The following is a 22449-nucleotide window of genomic DNA, read 5'->3' as shown; positions in this document are numbered from 1 at the left end:
TCAGAGTTAGAAAACACAAGCTAAAACTGGGGGAAACAAGTGAGGTAGCTTCCGACTCAGCTCTCAGTCCCTGAGGGGGATGCCACTGAGCCAAAGCATGAAAGACAATGCTGTCCTAGGTGACCTACTTGAGGTTGCTGGCAGGCTCACCAGGGAGGAATGGTGTTCCACTCTTGAGGGATTGAGGCAACAGCCCTCAGCCCATGCACCAGGTAAAGCCTCTGTGGAAATCACCTCATTTACTGCTCTACAGAGAGCCTAAAGCTACAGGTACTGGGGCAGCATGTGCACTAGTGGTCCCCACTGTTGCTGAGCCGTCCTACTGGGATTTGCTCATGAAATAGCCCTGGCAGGAAATTTAGGGCAAGGCAAGACCTTTGTCAGGCTGACAGCCCACTTTTATTGCCCCATAATAAAGACAGCCTCAGATACATTCTGCATATCCTCTCCCACCTTCCATGCAAGTATGAAGTCAGGAAAAAAGCTGAAAGCTCCCCTGATCCCTTTTTCCGTCATTGGCACCCCCTTTGAGTGGGTATGCGTCAGCACCATTGGTTAATTGGACCCAAGACAGCCCTAGGCAACAGGTTCATCCTGGTCTTGATGGACCATGCCACACACTACCCAGAGGCAATCTCTCTGACAATGGTCACTGCACCTGTGCTGACCAGAACTCTGATGGGGTTCTTTACCCATGTGGGGCTCCACAAAGAGACAGTGTTTGACAGAGGCACTAACTTCATGTCTGTGTACATGAAGTCCATGTGGAATGCATGTGGTGTAACTTATAAGTTCATCATACCCTACCACCTGCCAATCCAATGGTCTTGTTGAAACGTTCAACAACACCTTGAAGGGCCTACCTAATGCCATGAGGCATAAGTGTGACATCCTCTTGACATGCCTTCTCTTTGCCACATCTTTGGAGATGCCACAGAAAGGGGTAGGGTTCAGTCCCTTCAAACTCCTCTATGACTACCCTTCCAGGGGACTGCTGAGTATTGTCAAGGAGAAAGTTCCCAGGAACCCCCCCCAGGATGTAGTCAGCTACATGTTGGCCCTCTGGAACCAGATGCACCTCTAATCGAAAAAGGCCATGAGCAACCTCGAGGCCAGCCATAACTAATGAAATGCAGGTATGACCAGAAGACCACTCTGGTGGAGTTTCAGCATGGCCATAAAGTATAGGTCATAGAGCCATAAAAGCCCAGAGCACGCCAGACCCCTAGGAACCCTCAAAGGGTGTTCCACATCAACAGATTAAATCCTCACTTTGGGCCAGATGTAGCAAATTTGGAAATTGTGACTTGCAATTTGCGAGTCGGAGCGACTCGCAAATTGCAAGTCGCAATTTCCAATGCAGAACGGTGTCCCAGACACCGTCTGCGAGTCGGTATGGAGTCGCAAAGACCCACCTCATTAATATTAATGAGGTGGGTCGCAAATTGCGGCCCCATACCAACTATGGGCACTCGCAAATATGGAGGCCTGCTGTAGTCAGCAGACCTCCATGTTCGTGACTGCTTTTAAATAAAGCATTTTTTTTTTTTTTTAAGTGTAGCCCGTTTTCCTTAAAGGAAAACGAGCTGCACTTAAAAAAAAAAACGAAACCTTTAGTTTCGGTATTACCCTGAAAAAATAATTTGTGGTCCATTCACAAAGGGGAAGGGGTCCCATGGGGACCCCTTCCAATTTGCGAGTGGGTTACCATCCACTTCAAGGGAATGGTAACTGCGACACCATTTGCGACCGCATGTGCGGTCGCAAATGGTATTGCATACCACTCCGAATCGCAAATAGGAAGGGAACACCCCTTCCTATTTGCGATTCTGAAATGCATTTTGCGAGTCGGTCCCGACTCGCAATATGCATTTCTGAATAGGAAAATGCGATTTGCGAGTCGCAAACGGCAATTATTGCCGTTTGCGACTCGCAAATGCTTTCCTACATCTGGCCCTTTAAGAGGTCCAAAGTGAGCATGCTCCTTGTGACAGATGAGTGTGTGGAGTTGGAGAGCAAACCTCTGTCTTATCTCCTCTATGCACAGAAACAAGATGGGCCAGTGAAGGGTGTCAACCTCTCTGCCACCCTTACCACAGAGCAGCAGGATGACTGTTACCAGTTGCTTGGACAGGTCACTACACTGTTTTCACTCACCCTTGGACGAACACATCTGTGAGCCATGACCCTGACACAGGAGACAGTCCCCATGTAAAGACCAACATTTACAGGTTGTTAGACAGGGTAGGAGCCAGCATCCAGATGGAAGCCTCCAAGATGCTAGCTTTAGGGCTGATCAAACTCTCTAGCACTCCCTGGTCCATGTGTTGGTACCAAAAGCTGCCCCACCAGAAACCAAACCAGAACTTAGGTTCTGTGTGGATTATAGGGTCCTCAATTCCATCACCACGACTCATGAACCCCCTATCCCCAGAGCTGATGAGCTCATTGATCGGGTAGGCAATGCTAAATCCCTCAGTACTTTTGATTTAACATCTAGGCACTGGCAAATTACCTTGACTGAGGGGATGAAAGAAAGGTCAGCATTCTCAACAACTGAGGGCCATTACCAATTTTGGGTGATGCCCTTTGGCTTGAAGAAGCCCCCTGCTACCTTCCAATGGTCGGTTAACAGGGCCTTGGCTCACAAGGAGGCTTTCTGTGCCGCCTACATTGACAACATTTCAATCTACAGTGCCAGCTGGGAGGAACACCTGTGTCACTTTCAAGAGGTGCTTCAGCCCCAACAACAGGCAAGCCTGACAATCAAGGCCAGAAAGTGCCAGATTGTGCAGCGTTCCATGGTGCATTTAGGACACCTGGTAGGTGGTGGCAAAGTGCAGTCCCTCCAGGCCAAGATTGAAACCATCATGGCCTGGCAACCTCCTAAAACCCAAACCAAAGTGGGAACTTTCCCAGGCCTCACTGGCTATTAAGAATATTTATTAAGGCATATGGCACCAGTGTTGCCTCCTTGACTGAGCTGAGTTCTAAGAAGCAGCCCAGGTTGGTAATCTGGACAGAGGCTTGTCAGAAACCCTTTGATTCTCTCAAGGAAGCTGTGGTCAGGGCCCCTGATTGCTTCAAAGAATTCATCATGCAGATGAATGCTTCAGAACATAGTATAAGGGCGGTCTTATCACAGCTGAATGAAGAGGGCCTAAACCAACCAGTAGCCTTCATTAGCAGGAGGTTACTTCCACTGGAACAGAAATGGCAGGCCACTGAAAGAGAAGCATTTGCTGTGGTCTGGACACTGAAGAATCTGAGACAAAACCTGTTTGGGACTCACCTTCGGGTTCAGACAGACCACAGACCCCTTCAGATGACTCATGCAAATGCGTGGTGAAACCCCTAATATCTTGAGGTGATCCATCTCTCTACAGGGAATGGAATTTACGGTGAAGTGTCGCCTGGGGACTGACCACCCTAATGCTGATGGTCTCTCCAGATTCTTCTGCCTTAGTTAAGAGAGCTCCCAAGGGGTTGGGTAGCTCTCCCCACTTTTACCTGCTGCATTAGAGTGGTCTTCTTCAAACTTTTTGTGTGCCTCCCTCCATTATTCTGATATTGTTTTGCTGGTTTTAGGACTCTCTACCTCTGTTGTCTAGGGCTAAAGTGCTTATGTTCTCTTGCCTGCACATGGTGACATTGGCTCATACCCAATTGGCATACTACATTTACCCATAAGTCCCTTCCCTAGTGAAGTGTACTAGATGTGCCCAGGGCCTGTAAATACATGCTACTTGTGAGCATGCAGCACTGATTATGTCACCCACATAAGTAGCCCCATAACCATGCCTCAGATCTGCCATTGCAAGGTCTGTGTGTGCAGTTTCACTGCCACTTTGACTTGGCATTTACAACTATTTGCCAAGCCTTAAATTCCCCTTTCTTATATAGAAGTCACCACTACGTTAGGCCCTAGGTAACCCATAGGGGAGTGTGCTATGTAAGTAAAAGGCAGGACATATACTTATACGTTTTAAATGTCCTGGTAATGAAAAACTCCCAAAGTTGTTTTTCACTACTGTGAAGCCTGCTTCTCTCATAGACCAGCATTAGAAATTCCTGTATATACATTTAAGTGGTATATTCTGATCTGAGAGGAATAACTTTGTCATGTTTGGTATGGTTGAAATGGTAGTGAGAAATCCTACTGGTGAAGTTGGATTCAACATTATTATTTTAGAAATGCCACTTTCAGAAAGTAGGCATTTCTCTGCAGTTACTGCTCTTTGTGCCTTACAGCCTGTCTACAATCCACACCTGCTCGGTAGTGGTTGGCAGCTTCCATTCTGCATTCCACTCAGACAGCATAAACACAGGACACTCAGCTGCATCTGCATCAATCTATATACTGATGAGTCTTCCTGGGCAGAAAGAGAGGCGGGGCACTCAAATACACTTCAAAGGCCAGGGGTCTGACTTGATGCAAAGGACTGATAACCACCAACAGAGCTCCTGGCCGATAGGTTTGAGTTGAAAGTGGAACCTGTGCACTTTAAAATCACTCTTTGAAGGTTTCCCCACCAAAAAGGTGCTTTTGAGTAAATATACTGGGGCTGTGACCCCACCGAATCAGGCACTTTTGGACCTACAGCCGGACTCTGTCAGAGGGACTGACTCATCTAGAATGCTTTGCTTGGAAGGACTGTCGGTGTGCTTGCTTCCTTGCTGACTGCTGGCCCCTGACTTTGTTTGAAGCACTCTGCCTTCCTCCACAAGTGCTCTCCAAGGGCTTGGATTGAGCTTGCCTCCTGTTCTGAAGTCTCAGGGTCATTAAAAGCTTCACCAAAGAGAAGAAAATACAGCATGTCGGAAAAGCAATGCAACGCATGCAAAGTTTGATGCACTTCCTGCAGGATTGCCTCAGCACCTGTTTCGCGTCACTTGCCGGCTCAATGCAGCACCTGTTGCCTTTTCACAATGCATTCTGGATTTTCCATGTATTGTCCCTGAGTTTCAAAATATCCCTGCATCACAGTGAGGAAACAAGGCTGCGCTCCCGGAAACCAACACAACGTCTTTGCCGTGCCGGAAAAACCCATACATCGCTTCACCTTCCAATGCATCGCCTTCTCTGTGACCATCTGTGTTGTTATTTTTTATGCATCCCAGGTACTGTGGGTTAAATGGATACCGACACTGATCCTTAAGGGTTGAGACTCCTGTTATCTTGACCTGTGCTTATATTATTTTTTGTTGTTTTGGTCTTATTTTTTTCAGATAAATTGTATCTATGTTCTGAAACTGGTGTGGAATATCTTTGTGCTGTTTCACTGTATTACTAATTAAGTGTGCCTGCTCTCTGCCAAGCTATCAGAAGGTGAGCATAGGATAATTTAGGTTGTGTTGTGACTTACCCTCACAAGGATTGTGGGCTTGAACAGGTTGCATACCTCTGACAACTAAAGAACCAGCTTCTCACAACCAATTTCCAAGCACCTTATTTTATTAGTTATAACATATTGGCTTATATCATGTCTTCTGTGACATAAATGTGGATACACAGCTTGAGAAGTACCATTAGATTCGTTCTATGTTCTCAGACATGGATTTAAAGTGTTCCATTACCTTGGGCATTGTATTCCTGACAGGGATGGAATTTCATTCATCAGGTTGCGTAACTTTTGCATGTTGTCAGAATTTTTTAAACTTTATAATGCACAGAATTTATTTTTCTATTGTGCTGGGAATCATTTGTCTCTAAATATTATGCCACACAATACTGGTTGCATGGTAATTAAAGCTATTCTCAATTTGTGCAGTCACTTCCCATAATCATATATTTCCAGTGGTCCTTGGTGTAAGGGGAAAGTAGCTATAAGATTAATTGGCAATATTACTTAGCAACAGGTGTAAAGCAGATACATCCCAGTGTACAGCACAGAGATATGTATGAATGCCCTTAAAGTAGCCATCATTTCTTCAGAAAGTTAGAAAGTTATCTACAGACCAGTATCTCTTTATCAGGCAGTGGTGTAGAGATGATGCACAGAAGCTACAGCCAAATAGAGCATGTAGAAACAAAGGAAATATTATTTAAAGGCAGCAGTAATAGAGTAGAACTACGTGCGTAATAAAATGTGACATTTCCTGCTGACTTTTTGGACCTATTACCCTAACTGGCTGTCACGTCAAGCAAAACCTGGTTCTCAGGTCAACAGCTCTTCCAGTAAACTGGCTAAATTTTTTTTCTTAACCAATGTTAGAGAATCTGGCCACTCAAAATTCTTCAATATTCAGTCACTCTGATTCATTGGACCTGATTTTACCATTCAGTGCACTAACTTTTCCTTCATCAGTCTCACCCATGATGCAACCTACTTACTACATTTTATCTCTACATAAACAAAAAAACAATATTACATTAAAATTTTCTCTGTGCAAACCTTCCTTAGGTAAAACAGATTCAATCTCAGCCTGATTAACTATGGCATGATCTTTGAAAAGCTGCAGAGGGTAAAGTCTCAAGAAAATGTTAGAAAATTGTAGTGAATCAATGTCATACAAGACTGAAAACGCTGTCTATCACCACTCTCCAGTAAGAATGGCCGTTTTATCTGGGCAAAATATACAAGAGCAATTCAACTCCTTCCAATCCTTCAAGTGAACTAATTTCATCTGAGGGAAGAGCCTTATAATAGTACCTGGCTCCATCTGCAGCACAGATTAAAGTTTATCTCCTCCTCAAGGTATTCTGGAGTGATGGAACCTGATACAATTCCAATATCAGTGAAGTTGAATGTGAAAGGTTGGGGAAACAACTTTGAGTTTTTTTTGTGTATTGTTATTGTTCTGGCAATGTACCTCCATTCTAGACAGCAAGCAATATTCTACACGTACATAAAGAAAGCCCTAAAAATTATATACGGATCAGTTTATTGGGTGCTGTGGGCAGGGTATTCACAAAGAGTATACGTAAACATCTCGATTGGGCAGAAAGAAAGAATTTCCCATAGTGCCAAAATCAGGCTTCAGAATGAATTACTATACAGTAGACACCATAATGGTTCTTTAAACAATTCCCGACAAATATGTGAAGCAGGAAATCCAACCAATCTATGCTGCATTTATTATCTTCTCAAAGGTCATTGACCAGACTGATTGCCTCCTTCTTTAGAAAAATTTGCACAGATGGGATTACCAAAGTCTCTCTTGAAATAAGTAGTAGCCTTGCATACATCAGCTTTAAATACTGTTGAAAGGGCTTTCTGATCCAGTTATGATTAGGAGCTCCCGGTTTTATGGTATTTATTATTTTTCACATTTCTGTCTATATATATCCATAGATATTTCTGGGCTATTTTGTTGGTATTTATCCATATTTATTTGTGGTTGGAGACTAAATGGAGTTGTAAAATTGCATATTTCCACATTGATTTAAATGATGAACATGCACTCATATTGTGATGCCTGTCAAGTTTTAGCAAATTAAGCAAAACACTGCATCCACAGTCAAATACTAGCATTTTATACAAATATAGATTGCCATATGCCTGTATGTTAAGGCATGTCATCTTGTTTTTAACTCCCCACAGTGTCTATCTGCTTAGCAGTTGTTCTAGATTTTGCTTAGGACAGCATGGACAGTCAGTAATCAGTAAAAATGAAAAACAGGGAACCATAGTTATGAACAAAAATGGTTTAAAGTAGGGATACATTTTACTTTTCTTCCAGTATCTAAGTTATTTAGCCAATTACTTTTGTCCACCTAATAATTTTCACACTCTTGCAATGTTTTGTTTTAGAATTGTTTTATGATAATATTTTCTTGCAAAGTTGCAACTCATAGAGTGCCATACTAGAACCTATATTCCTAAATGCTAGTTCTTATATGGTATATTGTCTCTGCAAGGGTACAAAAGCAACAAAGTATTACATTGATATTGACCCTCAGGCCATATTCTTCTTCAGAATGTACAGAGCCTTGAAAAAAAGAATGAGAGGTTATACATCATATGTTATATAATTGTACAGGATACTTTACACTACTTTGGCTGGTTTTATAGTCATAAATCAAAAAGAATGTGATAAGAAATGCTGCTGAGTGCAGGAAACCTCTTGCTCAAAAACTCTGGAACCTCATCATCTTTTTCATCTCTACCCTTTTCTTTCTCTGAATATCTCTCTTTCTTTCTCTCTCTCTTTTCTCTCGCTCTCTCTCTTTCTTTCTCTTGTCAACTCTTTAACTCTGCTTCATTGTCATTCTCTTCCCTTTCTCCTCTCTCATTCCCATTTTTTCATGTCTTCTTTCTCACTTTCTACCTATTCATTTCCAACCACCTACTGACTTCCCTGCCACCATAATAATTTGAGCTGCTACACTTTAAACCAGTATTCACAGAATTTTATAAGCAATTTGTTGTATTCTTTTATACAAAACAGGATTTACCTGGTATTTTTGTGTACAGTTTTTAAATTGATTTCTCCAACCCCAACATCTTGTTAATGGCATTAGCTTTTGAGAGTGCAGCTTCCTATAGAATGTAATGTTTATAAGAACTTGTAATGAAACTAGGAGAGAAAGGTGTTAACAATAGCAGTCGAAAGAATGCATGGGCCTGTCTAACAACACTGACTTAAACCATATTGAAGGGCTGTGTCATTTTCTTATAACAAAGTTACCAACTCAAGATATTAAGGGTAATTATAAATCAATAATCACCTTACAAAAGCATTATTCAGTATAATCAAAAGTGAATAAATTTAGCAAACACAAAGGCGTGTTATTAAAAGATTGTCTGATACAAATCAAATAATATTCTGATTACCCTGCAATTCCCTAATGCTAAGTTAAGGATTTAAATGAGGTTGGAAGAAATTATCAGCAGGTGTCAGCAAGTAAATCTTATGAAAGGCAGAACCAAATGAAAATTAAGTTAGATAAATCAAAAAGGATTTACTCATGAGGTTAACTCTGTGAGCAGTGGCAAAGGCAAGCACCAATTCTTAACAGTAAGAAAAGGGGCATCTGCTTTTAAGCAAGTGGCAAAACATTTCTGTATTTACTAGCTCAGCAATGTGCCATTAAAAAATACAGGGGCTGATTTAAAAAAAGTGGTGCTGCATCCAATGCAGCTCCACTTTTCTTGCTCCCCTTAGCACCGCCCTACCGCCACCATGTGTGCACTGTATTTAATATACGGGGCACCATGACGTAGGGTAGGGACAATAGCATCAAAATATTTGACACTTTTGATGTACAAACTTTTGGCCCTAATCTTGCACAGTACATAGGGGCCAAATGAAAATAATGATATGTGCAGGTGTTAAAAGTAGCCACAGAAAATGACACAGTGGAATCTCTTAGATTCCACTGGCCTATTTTTGTGGTCCCCCTAACCAGGGAACACCCCCTTGCATACATTGTGCTGAGCACAGGCATAAAGTGGTGCAAGAGGTTACAAGGTAGTGCAATGCATGATGCACCGCTTTGTACACATAGCACAGCGTTTTTGGCCTCACTGGGTCAGATTAGCGTAAACAAATTACACTAAGGTGGTGAAAGGAGGTGCTAGGCCTTCTTTAATCTTCGCCACAGTTTCCCAGCAAAACAACACACTTTTTACAGTTTCCAGGAAATGAGAACCAATCTTCTTTTCAGACATCAGAAACTTACAGCTGCAAGGACGTCAGGAATATCTTGCACAGGATGATACATTGCTGTCAGTTCGCCAGAGGCACAGATTGTGCAAAACTCATTATTCATTACAATGAAAACCATTTTGTTAAGCTGTTCGCATGGAAATTAAACGTTTTAAAACAGTTTATTTGTTTCAAGCTACTGCAATTTGAAGCATGGATCATAAAACAAGAGCGAAGGATAACAGAATCACTCAAGTCAAAATATAATTTCAGTGTTAGAGTGAGTGGTTAAACTGAGGCCTACTTTCACAATGGCTAACTTAAAGTGAATACATTCTAACTATGGTCAAGTAAAACATGAAAAATGGACTTTATATAAATGGCATATATATGATGTGCAAATTAACATATGTCAACAACCTACAAAATAGTGACAGGGCGTTACCACCATTTCCTCCCTAAGCATCTTTTTAACACAAAGTATATTGGTTTTAACACCACTTGCTACAACATAATTCAGGTGTAAGTGAGAAGTCTGCGATCATTTGTTTACTTAGACATTAACAGTGATATTACTATGCGCAAATAACTTATTTGCACCTTTTCACCTGAACCACCCATATAACACCACCCTGGAAATGTAAGCTTCCAGACGTACACAATAGCTTTTTGAATCCTCAATGAGGTATGCACACCTCTAACAAATCTTACTAGCTGTAACCCAACAAAATGCATCTGCAAAGGCAGAATGCAGGAGTAACCACAGTCTTGAAACTTGAACATTCACACTTTTTAAAACTTTGCAAGTATGAATCACAAAAATTAAAAAATGGACCCCTTTCAGTACCCTTGTGGTAATGGAAAACATTCCCACTGCTGAAAGGTGTTGTGTAAAACAACTAAATACAGTACAGTGCTTAGCATCCACTCCCCACCCCATGCATCTAGGAAATGTTCTTGCAAAGCTTGATAACCACCAAGCTATTTGCATCCATTTTACTCTTTAAACTATCAGAAACAGTCAGCAGCTTGTCTCTGCACACACTTGCAGGGTTTTCCAGACCAGTGGAAGCTCCTCACTTTCACTTGTGTGCACAGTCACTTTTTGCTACCTGCACCAAATTTCTGGCTTGTGGACCATGTCATCAGACTGCAACAACATCCTGCACTAGCAAATCCTGTAAGGGAAATGATCATAGAAGGCGCTCCGAATGGGTTGATCCCGGCAAAAAGGGCAAAGTCTACAATGTGACGTTTTCTGAATACTTAATATCTGACAGTATCATGTAGAATAAAGTTAGCATTTTCAAGACTTTCTTGATTAGCACAATGAACTCGGATCTCTTAATTTGTCTTTTCTGATATTGAAGCATATGAAGCAAATAGTCACAACTCAAATGAGCTAGTGGAAAGTTCTTTTGGAGTTCCACCACAGTAGATCACTCCCTCAGTGGGGAGTCACTGAAATAAATATAGATTTTAGAGCAGTTATTGGCGGTGGTATATTAGTTGAATTATCTTTTCAGAATTGTTAATAGTGTTCTTATTGTTTTCCATGTGTGGTGAGATCTTGTTGCTAGAAAGAAGACTTTTTGCATTATGTTGATAGCCTTGTAGGCTTAGAAAAAAATATTTCTGACTTCCAAACTGCATATCGCAGATGCAATGGTTTTGGATGTCTCCAAAGCCATAAACTTTCAAAAATGACTGTCATCTGCTGTAATGCAATAGCATACATCAATCATTTTACTTTATCTGAAGCCCTGCAGACCTTGTGAATTGACTGCTGTCAGCCTTATATGACGTATTTCTCTTTTAAAAAGATGCAAAGCAAAACGTGTATTATTTTGAACCACCTCTGACCTGTAGGGGCATGCCTTTCGTAGCAGGACATTACAAATTTTAAAACAATGCCACACTTTCATATCGGTGCTTGCCCTCCCCCTCTCTTGCAAGGCTTCAATAAAATAAGCAAAATGCCGCCTTGTCCTGCATGAGTCACCCTTCAAAGATCAGCATAATAGGTGACATATATCACATCACATCAGTAATATGCAATAGTAAGTCCAAGTTATACAGGGTTGTATGCATCAGAAGTGTAAGTAGTCAGAGTATTGTTAATAGTGGTGTTTGACTTACTATGACATTTACTTCGGGGCTCAATAAATACACTACTACTACTGCTACTACTACTATTACTAGTAGAACTGCTACTACTACTACTAATAATAATCATAACACTATCACTAATAATGATTGTAAAATTACTACTAATAACAATTATTATTTTACAATAACACACTCACATCTACTACTAGTATTGGTGCTACTACTACTAATATTTATTATAACACTACTAATAACAATATTTTAACACTACTACTGCTACTATTACTTTTACTACTACAGATAATAATAATAATAATAAAAATAATAATAATATCATTCTTTCAAGGGCCTGAATATTTGACTTACTCTTATTGACTACATTATTTATTCTTGCAGCTCCCTCTGTAGTCATGTTTTCCTTCGATATTGGCATTGGCCCCAATAACATTTCTGTTCAGTCGCCTGCACCACTGAATGACAACCAGTGGCATTATGTTAGAGCCGAGAGGAACATTCAAGAAGCTCTTCTGCAAGTGGACTCTCTCCCAGGAAAGGTCACACAGATGCGTTCTGAAGGACATTTTCACTTACGGTTGAACACTCCGTTGTTCGTCGGTAAGAACCACTTGCTTTGTTACTTTTCAAGTTGGTAAACAGTTATAAATGCATTAATTCATTTTAGACACACTTTGTTTGTGCTCATAGGTTTTCAGCTATACAGTGTAATGAGAAGTTGTTGAATATTCTTTATATTTTATTTAAGTTCTGTTCTGTGGTCTCTTTTGTTTCTCAGTTTGGTCTAATATGCCTTTGTTAGCCCGTCTGACCTTAATAAGTAAATTTACAAGGGGAGGCGAATAGGTTGATGAACCTTTTGACTCTCAATGAAGATGTTCCCATCATAATTCCAGTAGATGCAGACCAATAATCAATAACCAATATACAATATCAATAATCAACAATAATCCATAACAATAATAATCAATAGAGTCAGTAATTGTCACTCACCATGACCTTTCAGTCCTGAATAACCACACCACTTGGTAAAAGTTAGAATATTTATTTCCCTATATTAACAATACTAAGGTCATGTAGATTAATCTCAAAATCAAATGAAACAAATACAGAAACTGTACTAGCTGTCCAAAGCAGTGGAAAAAACATAATCTAATTAAAGCTTGAACTACAACACATTCTAAGGTTACAGTGCAAATTGGTAACAAATTCAGCTGTGTCAATGTCAGTACATACATTCAAATTCAGCAGAGAAATTCATCAAGTATTATTCCCTTTTTTTAGTGGGGATCCTTAACTAACACCATATTAGCATCCGCATGTTGGGCTTCATGCAAAACAATTTAGTAACACGAATTTGGAAAATATCTAACTATGGATCTATCAAAACAGTGCAGTTGGTACCTAGAAAGAAAAAGTAAATATGCATGATAATCAACAGTCTAATTCATAATACCTATCCTCAATGTGGATCAGCAAACCGAGTCAGCGTTCGTCCTCAGGGCATCAGTCGATCAGCAAGGCATCAGGATTCAGCATCAAAGTTCAGAAAACACAAAGGCCCTCATTACAACCCTGGCGGTCAGTGTAAAAGCGGCGGTAATAACGCCAACAGGCCGGCGGAAAAAAATAATTAGAATTACGACCATGGCGATTACTGCCACTTTTACACATCGACTGCCAGGGTGGTAATGTCTGCTGGGCTGGAGACTTTGGGCTCCAGCCTGGCGGCTGTCACTAGACCGCCGGCGGTATCAGAACCCCGCATGCCGCCATTGATTTTGTGGGGTTTTGTACCGCCACAAAATCCATGGCAGTAGGCACTATCAGTGCCAGGAAATTTGTTCCCTGGCACTGAGTGGGGTCTCCACGTCCCCCCACCCCCTCCCCTGAGTCCTCCCCCAACACCCACGACCCCCCTACCACCCCCTAATGGTGGTAGGACCCCCCCCATCTCCCACAGAAACACCCACACACCTCCCACACTCCCCTACATGCACGCTCACACCACTCACACACATACACGCACACAAACATATATGTCCCATTTCCCATACACACAATACACCCCTGCATGCATACAAACACTTACACAACCACTCTACACACTCACACGCACACCCCCATGCACGCACACACGACACAACACCCCCCTCCCCTAACAAACGATCACCTTACCTGTTCCTGTAAGGAACGGGATCCATGGGGGCTGCTCCGCCACCAGCACCCTGTCACCAGAACACCGCCATGCCGAATACTGGGATGTAATTCGGTGGGTGGTGTTCTGATGATGTGGCGGTGGAGGTGGAGCGGCCTCCACTTCACCGCCAATAGCGCTGCTGGCGGCTCTCCGTCCGAAAAAGGGCGGAGGACTGCCAACAGTCATGATACGGTTGGTGGAAGACCGCCACCACTGGCGGTCTTCGGCCCAGAGAAACCTCAACGGTCTTCACAGAAGACCGCTGAGGCTGAAATGAGGGCCAAAGTCTTTAAACAATAAAGTTAAGCACGTCTCTTGTCAAGATGCATAAGAAAATATTGACCTTTCGGCCAGCAAGAAAAAGGGTAATGAAAGCGTCTTCTCTCAGTGCACTCTTGTTAAATCAAAACCACTAAAACTATGTCTCAAATCCCTATTGGTCAAGGAATCGCATGTTCACACTTTGTCCAATAAAACTAAAACTCCAAATCTATGAATTCTACCATTACTCCATTCACATGTTGTTGATTAATTGTCCTGCAATGTCCTCATCATCCGGGTCGTCGGGTAACAATATTGTTGCAGCTTCTACTCCAGTCAGTGACTCCATTGTTCCATCTCCTAGCAGTCGGTTCTCATGCAAAAACTTCTCAGCTATGAGCACATCTAAACAATACAATGGAAAATCACAATTTAACTTTCTAGGACAGCCATTTATTTAAACGTTAAGAAATAAAATACAGCTTGACATGATGCCTGGCAAATAGGCCAAGACCGTCGCTAAGGCTAAGTTAAGGCCTACAATTAATACATTAATATATAATGCATTACCTTAATATGACATAAAACTACATTAGTCAAACATATATTCAACATTTTACAGCATTAGACTATTAATAAGTACACTTAGTGAACATTGGCGGCCACTCATCGTAATCACATTTTCAAATGAGTGCCTTATTTTTCTACCTTATTATATTTTCTACACAAATCCTTTACTCAGAATACATGAACACTCCTTAATACATTTTTATTAAAACACCTTGTTAGACTTGGCAGCCTTGGTGGGATCTCCCCTAACTTTTGCCTCTGTTTCCCAAGTTGTTGATGTGTGCTGGACTCTGTTTTTGTCAGTCTAGGCACTTTACCACTGCTAACCAGTGCTAAAGTGCAAGGGCTCCTATGTGAAATGTATGGGTAAATTGGCTTATTTATGATTGGCATATTTGATTTAATAGTAAGTCCCTAGTAAAGTCCACTAGAGGTGCCCAGTGCCTGTAAATCAAATGCTACTAGTGGGACTGCAGCACTGGTTGTGCCACCCACATTAGTAGCCCTGTAAGCATGGCTCAGACCTGCAAATTCGACTTGGCAAGTGTACCCACTTGCCAGGCCTAAACCCTCCCTTTTCTTACATGTAAGACACCCCTGAGGTAGGCCCTAGGTATCCCCATGGGCAGGGTGTGTTGTATGTTTAAGGTAGGACATACACTAATGTGGTTTATATGTCCTGACAGTGAAATACTGCCAAATTCGGTTTTTACTGTTACAAGGCCTATCTCTCTCATAGGTTAACATGGTGGATGCCCTTAAAAACGATTAAATCGTAGATTCCCTTTGGGAGCAGATAGACATGTGGATTTTGGGGTTTCTGCGCTCACAAATTAAAAATACCTCTTTTAGTAAAGTTGGTTTTGAGATTGTGTGTTTGACAATGCCACTTTTAGAAAGTAGGCATTTTCTTGCCTAAACCATTCTGGGACTCTGCTTGCTTGTGGATTCCCTGTCTGGGTTAGTTTGACAGTTGGGCTGTTTGTACCTCTCTCTAGACAGTGACACAAATGGAGCTCAGGTGTAGCCTGCATAACCTGATGACCCATCTGTGCTAGGAGGGAGGGGAGGAGTGGTCACTTACACCTGAAAGGGATGTGCCTGCCCTCACACAATGCAGTCTCCATCCCTCTGGTGTGTGTCTGGGACCTGGCCCGGGCAAAACCGGATTTCACAAACAAGAGAGACTTTCCTTTGAAGTAAGTCTACTTCAAAGGTCAAAATGGGTAGAAGAAGAGCACCCAAAACCACAGACTTTAGATCACTTATGGACATTAAGAGGAACCTCTGCCTGGAGAAGAGCTGAAGAGCTGAGGAGAAGTGCTGCCCTGCCTGTGACTGTGCTTTGTGGAGCTATCCTGCAGTTGCTACTTCTGTCTGTGCAAGGGGACAAAGACTTGACTTTGTTGTACATCCCTGCTTATGAAGAAATCTCAATGGGCTTGTCCTGAGCTTGCTTCCTGTTGTTGAGGTCTCAGGGTCATCAAAGACTTCTCCTGCCAGCACCTGGATTATCGGCTGAGACTCCTGGCATGCCAAGTGGTGCCCTATCCAGTTCCTGGGGCCTTGGACGGAGAAGCTGGCAGACCAAGAATGAAAATCCACGCGCTAACTGACGTGCAGGGAAAATATTGATGCACCTTCTGAGACGTGGGTAAAAAGGAACGTGCCACCGGCTTCATGGCAGAAATCGATGTTCCACCGGCATCGCGGCTGGAAGATCGACACACGCAGCTGGAGAAACGACGTGCAACACCCGCTGACAGAGGCTGATAACATTGCAACCCACATAGCGCAGTTTTGTGATACAGTGCGCCAAGATTTTTGACGCAAACCTCGCTGGGTGTGAAAAAACAATGCAAACCTGCCCGGACCCGAGTGCTTGCCCAGATCGACACATCGCTCTCCTTCAGAGAGAAAAAAACGATGCATGCTGACCTGACTGGAGGAGGAGAACAACGCACATTCTCGCTTGTGGGTGAGAAAACGAGGCATCGCTAGCCTTTTCCGGACACACTTGCCTGTGTTTGCTATTTTGATGCTACCCAGGTACTTTTCAACGCTAACAGTGTTTTTACTGTTTTCTCTAGGATTTAGGACTCTTTTCCTTTTAAATTTAATAACTTGACTTGTGTATGGTGGATGTTTGTCATTTTGGTCTTGTTTTGTTTAGATAAATATTTCCTATTTTTCTAAACCTGTGTTGTGTAATTTTGTAGTGTTTTTACTGAGGTACTGTGTGTGTTGGTACTAATACTTTACAACTAGACTCAGAAGTTAAGCCTGCCTGCTTGTGCCAAGCTACCAAGGGGGTGAGCGGGGGTTAACTGAGGGTGATTCTCCTTTACCCTGACTAGAGTGAGGGTCCTTGCTTGGACAGGGTAACCTGACAGCCAACCAAAGACCCCATTTCTAACACACCTGCGCTAGCAATCCCTCCTCTGATGACTAAGTGTGTCATCATACTAACTACCACCCACAAAATGTTTGCATCAGCTAAAATTCTGTCAGTTCAATCCCTTCATACTTTTGTTCTCTTTTTGAATTTTCCCTAGACATTTTTTCTCTTTTCTTTTCTTTCCTACTCTGATTATTCTTCGACCTGTTCAATTGAATTCTTTTGCATAATTTATACAATCCCCATATTCCAATTAGGCAAACCACAATAATGAATATCCCCTGCAAGATTTTCAATGGTATCCCATTTCAAATGTTGCTAAGCCATTTTACCACTGAAGCAAAACGTTTGCCAATCTTTCTTTCTGCTTGAATTCCTTTCTCCCGTCATCTGTGTGATATAAGAAACTTTTCTCTAAAGGTGTAAGCAAGCGTGTCTGATTATTCCTATGCGCATAAGCTGTGCCAAACATCAATGTAGGTTCAAAGAAACCTCTTACTAATACTATATCATTATCTTTAGCTATTCTACTCAAATACCTAAGTATAGGGACAAACAAAAACACCATGTCATAATTTGAATAAAAGTACTGGATGTACTCCTGGTTATAAAATATTGTTAGTAGCAGACTAAAACATATTCCATATGTGAAAGGCAGCTATGGTACGTAACTCCTTCCTCAACTAATGATGGAATCTGTGTACACACAGAACAATTCCTTGCATCCATCGTCTCAACATACTCACTCAACAAGCGATAGAAGACATTAGAAGTAAGTTCTTCTTGCGCAATAGTATCTCCATGCAAATACTTCTCATCACACCTAAACCTCTCTATTGCCGTTAGTGCAGTAGTTGTCTTAAAAGCATAAGTAGTGTTGGCTTCACTTTTATCAAGAACAGACATACCCACAATCAACACCACAAACAATATCAGACACATAATCGGCAAACCAATTCTCATATTTTTACAGTGCCTAGTATTCCTACCCTGCTGGCTAATGTTGTTCATGATCTGTAAAGAATCATAAAGCAGAAGAAATTTTAGAAAAACTGCAGCAAAAATAAAAAACAAATAACTTCAGCAGTTATTTACAGCTTTCCATCTCACTTCCTTTGTCAAAATAGGTAAGCAGCTTGTCAAAATCAGGTTTCAAAAGTCAAATCAGGTTATCAATGTCTTTTCCGGTTATTTTCAACTGTCTCCTTCTCAAAACTTTTCTCTCAGATTGTTTCAACAGTTCAGTTCATTAGCTTCCTTCATGTGCCAAAATATTACACAGAACTTCTCTATTAAAACAAAAAGACAAAAACTCTTGCTGCCATTCGTTAGTATTTGCATTGGCCCATTCAGGACCTGCGTATCTTCATCTTGCTATTCTCCTTCTCTTAAACTTTTGATCACCATTCAATTCTCCTTCACTCAGATCTTCTCTCCTTGTATTTACTTCTTCCTCGATTGTTGGCTCAACAACCACTTCCTTTCCCTTTCCTTGCGACTATGGCCACTTATCTCCTTTCAGTGGACCTTTTGTCAGTGTTCTCTTCAGTGTCGAACTTCAAACTTCCCCTTGTTCTGCTGTGTTTTCTCTTAACGGACCTGCAACAGGTTCAGGAGGACTCAGATCACAGTGACTTTGGTCCACCTCAACTCTTTCCCCCTCTGGGTCTGGCAATTGCTCTGTTTGTCTCTCAAGATCTTCTGCTTCTGGGAAAGCCCTCCTCTGACTAGGTTCTCCTGCTACCTCAATGGTGATAGGCTCTCCGTCATGCTCCTGGGGGTCTTCTCCTTCGTCTCTCACAGGAGTGACTGAACCGTCCTCAACTGGCTCAGATCGGGTCCCAGTTCCCCTTTGTTCTCTTTCCGGCCCTGAGACTTGTTTCGCTGTTATTGGTACTCTCAACAACTCTTCTTCATGATCCAGAGGACATGCAACTTTCTTCGTGTGAGTGGCATGGATCCAATTTGGAATTCCAGTGCATTTCACAGCTGTGGTAGTTGTCAGAACTACCTGGAATTGTCCTTTCCAACGAGGCTCCAAACACGTTTTCCTCATGTGTTTCTGGACCACAGCCATGTCTCTGGCTCACAGGTTGTGCCCTGGGTCATGGATCAGTGGCAGTGTGGTGGCTTCCACCTGCTGAGAGAAAGAGTGAACCGCATCAACCAGACTCTTGCAGTAATCCAACACCATATCACCTGTAAAGTTGACAAGTGTATTTGCAGGCAGCGCTGGCAACCTCATGGCTCGGCCCATAATCATCTTATGCAGCAACAATCCTGTCTTCCTGTCAGGTGTTTCTCATTGACATCAAAACTAAAGGCAATGTGTCCGGCCATTTCAAATTCCTGGACGCACACATCTTTGTAACTCTTGACTTCAAGGTACCATTCATCTGTTCCAGTAGTCCTTATGCTTCAGGCCGGTAACTACAATGCAACTTCTGCTCAATGTTCAATGCTGCACACAGTAATTTAATTACTTCATTGTTGAAATGACTTCCCCTATCTGATTCTAAAGAGATCGGAAACCCGAAACGCAGTATCAGTTCCCTAAGCAGTAGTTTCGCTGTCATTGCTTTGTGTAGGGTAAGCTTCAATCCAGTGACTAAAAATACAAACAATCACCAACACATATCTCAAACCTCCACACACAGGCATCTCAATAAAGTCAATCTGCATTCTGCTGAATGGACCTCCCGCTCTTCAAATTAACCACTGTCCCTTTCGCCGTGTTCAATTGTTGGCAAATGACACAATGATGGCAAACTGCTTCAGCAATCTGTCTAAACCTTGGGTTGAACCAATCATTGAACAACCGAATGATTGCATCCCTCCAAATATGTGCTTGATCATGATAGTACCTTGCCATTTGAGACAACAGACTATTTGACAAAACCAATTGACCCTCTTCTGAAACCCACAATTCATCTTGTCTTTGTACACTTTAATTTTGCTCCATGAACGTTTTTCTTCCCTGTCAACATTATTCTGTAACATTTTCAATTCCTCCAGGTGTCAATTATTTTCAATGTAAGACTTGGACATGTTTCATCTTCTTCAGGTACAAGTTCCCACTTATCTTTAAACGATATGCAGTCCAGTGCACAAAACCTTTCGACTTGATCCACACATCCATTTCCCAGTGATACAAAGTCCTGCAACTTCAGATGTGCACTGCATTTCACCACGGCAATCTTTTCAGGCATTTGAATAGCATGTAACAGTTCTTTAATCCTTTCACTATTTCTCACTGGGGAACCAGAAGAGGTCATGAAACCTCTCTGTGATCACAACTGGCCAAAATCATGGACTATTCCAAATCCATACTGGCTATTCATATAGATTGTAACTTTTAGCTGAACATAAACATGGCACACTCTAGTAAGCGCTACTAGTTCCGCTACATGGGCAGAACACACTCCTCAAAGCCAAGAAACTTCCAAAATCCCAGTAATTGTGCACACCGCATATCCTGCTTTCAGTATCCCTGCATTGTCTCTCAAACAGGAACTATCAACAAAGATAATGTGGTCATTTTCTTCTAATCGATCAGGTCTTGGTTTTGTGCACAAGTCAGTTACTTCAAGACAATCATGCTCAACATCTTCCACTTGCTAAATTTCAACATTTTCATTTGGGAGTAAGGTTGCCGGGTACAGCACTATACATCTTTTCAATTTCACATTTGGTGACCCTAGAATTCTTAACCAGTTAATTATTGGGCTTTCCTCCTGTAAGTAGAATCTCAATAGAGCGAAGGACCATTATAGTCAGGGGATGTCCCATCACAATGTCTTCACACTGTGTAAGGCTTTGTCCAACCGCTGCAACTGCGCACAAACAACCTGGTAAGGCTGCTCCAACTGGGTCCAAAGTAGCTGAAAAATATGTTAGCAAGCGGTTTACGCCTCCATGGACCTGTGTCAAGACAGACAAAGAACATGCATCACAATGTGAAAGGTTTCGTGTAGTCAGGCATACCCAAAGCTATGCACAGACTCTCTCTCAATTCAGTGAACGCTTTAATTCCAGACTGGTCGAACACTATAGGATCAGTGACTTCCTTATGAGTCAGCTTCTGCAATGTTCTTGAAATGACTGAAAAATGTGGAATCCAGTAGTCTACCATCCCTAGAAACATCCTGACATCTCTCTGTGTGGTCGGGGGACTTTTCTGCAATATGGCTGTAATCCTTTCTCTGGATACCTTTCTTGACCCCTTCTCAATCTGATGCCCCAAGTATTTCACAACTTTCTGACAGTATTGCAATTTAAGCGGAGACACTTTGTGACCATTTTTCCCAAATGGTTCAGTAAGGCAATCGTATCATACATGCACTTATCTTTTGTTTTAGACGCAATCAGCAAATCGGCAATGTACTGCACCAGGGTCAATTGGAAAAGCAATTCAAGTGACTCCAAATTGCTGATTGAATATGGAAGGTGACTCTGAAAACCCTTGAGTAATTCTGCACCAACAATAAAGAAACAAAAGAGAAATTGGCTATTCTCATGAAGAGGCACAGAAAAGAAGGCTTGCGACAAATAAATGACAGTGAACCACTCAGTATCACATGGAATCTGAAACATTATCACAGCTGGATTTGGCACCACTGGGCAACATTTACCCACAATCTTTTTTCGCCTCCTAGACTATTCGAACTTTCCCACAGCTCTTGGTAGAAGATTTATTTCCCTATATTAACAATGGTAAGGTCATGTAGATTAATCTCATAGTCAAATGAAACACATACAGAAACAATATTGTCTGTCCAAAGCGGCGGAAAAAAACGTAATCTAATTAAAGCTTCAACTACAGCACTATCTAAGGTTACAGTGCAAATTAGTACCAAAGTCAACTGTGTCAGTGTGATTACATACATTTGAGTTCAGCAGAGAAATTCATCAAGTATAATTCCATATTAGCAGAATGTTATCAGTGAGGATCCTTAACAAACACCAGATTAGTATCCGCATGTTGGGCTTCATGCAAAACAATTTAGTAACACAAATTTAGAAAAACATCTAACTATGGCTCTATCAAGACAGTAAGGTTCAGACCTAAAAAGAAAAAGCAAATATGCATAATACTCAACAGTCTAATTCATAATACCTATCCTCAATGTGGATCTGCAAATTGAGTCAGTCTTCGTCCTCAAGACATCAGTCGATCAGTCCTGTCAAGACGCATAAGAACATATTGACCTTTCGGCCAGCAAGAAAAAGGGTAATGATGGCATCTTCTCTCAGTGCAGTCTCGTTAAAGGAAAACCACTAAAACTATGTCTCAAATCCCTATTGG

The 22449-nt window shown here is 41.7% G+C and overlaps 1 protein-coding gene across 1 annotated transcript in view; it reads left to right on the top strand.

Moving 5' to 3' along the window:
* LOC138285079 (contactin-associated protein-like 5) overlaps nucleotides 1-22449 on the top strand; it is a 2160239-nt gene that overhangs the window by 1960394 nt on the left and 177396 nt on the right. Inside the window, exon 17 of the mRNA XM_069224597.1 lies at nucleotides 12097-12315. Coding sequence (XP_069080698.1) covers nucleotides 12097-12315 — 219 coding nt within the window. The remainder of the gene's footprint in view (nucleotides 1-12096; nucleotides 12316-22449) is intronic.

This window comes from Pleurodeles waltl, chromosome 3_1 (assembly GCF_031143425.1).
Source record: "Pleurodeles waltl isolate 20211129_DDA chromosome 3_1, aPleWal1.hap1.20221129, whole genome shotgun sequence".
Lineage (NCBI taxonomy): Eukaryota > Metazoa > Chordata > Amphibia > Caudata > Salamandridae > Pleurodeles > Pleurodeles waltl.
Note: the sequence above shows the minus strand (reverse complement) of the source record. Positions and strands in the feature narration are given on the sequence as shown.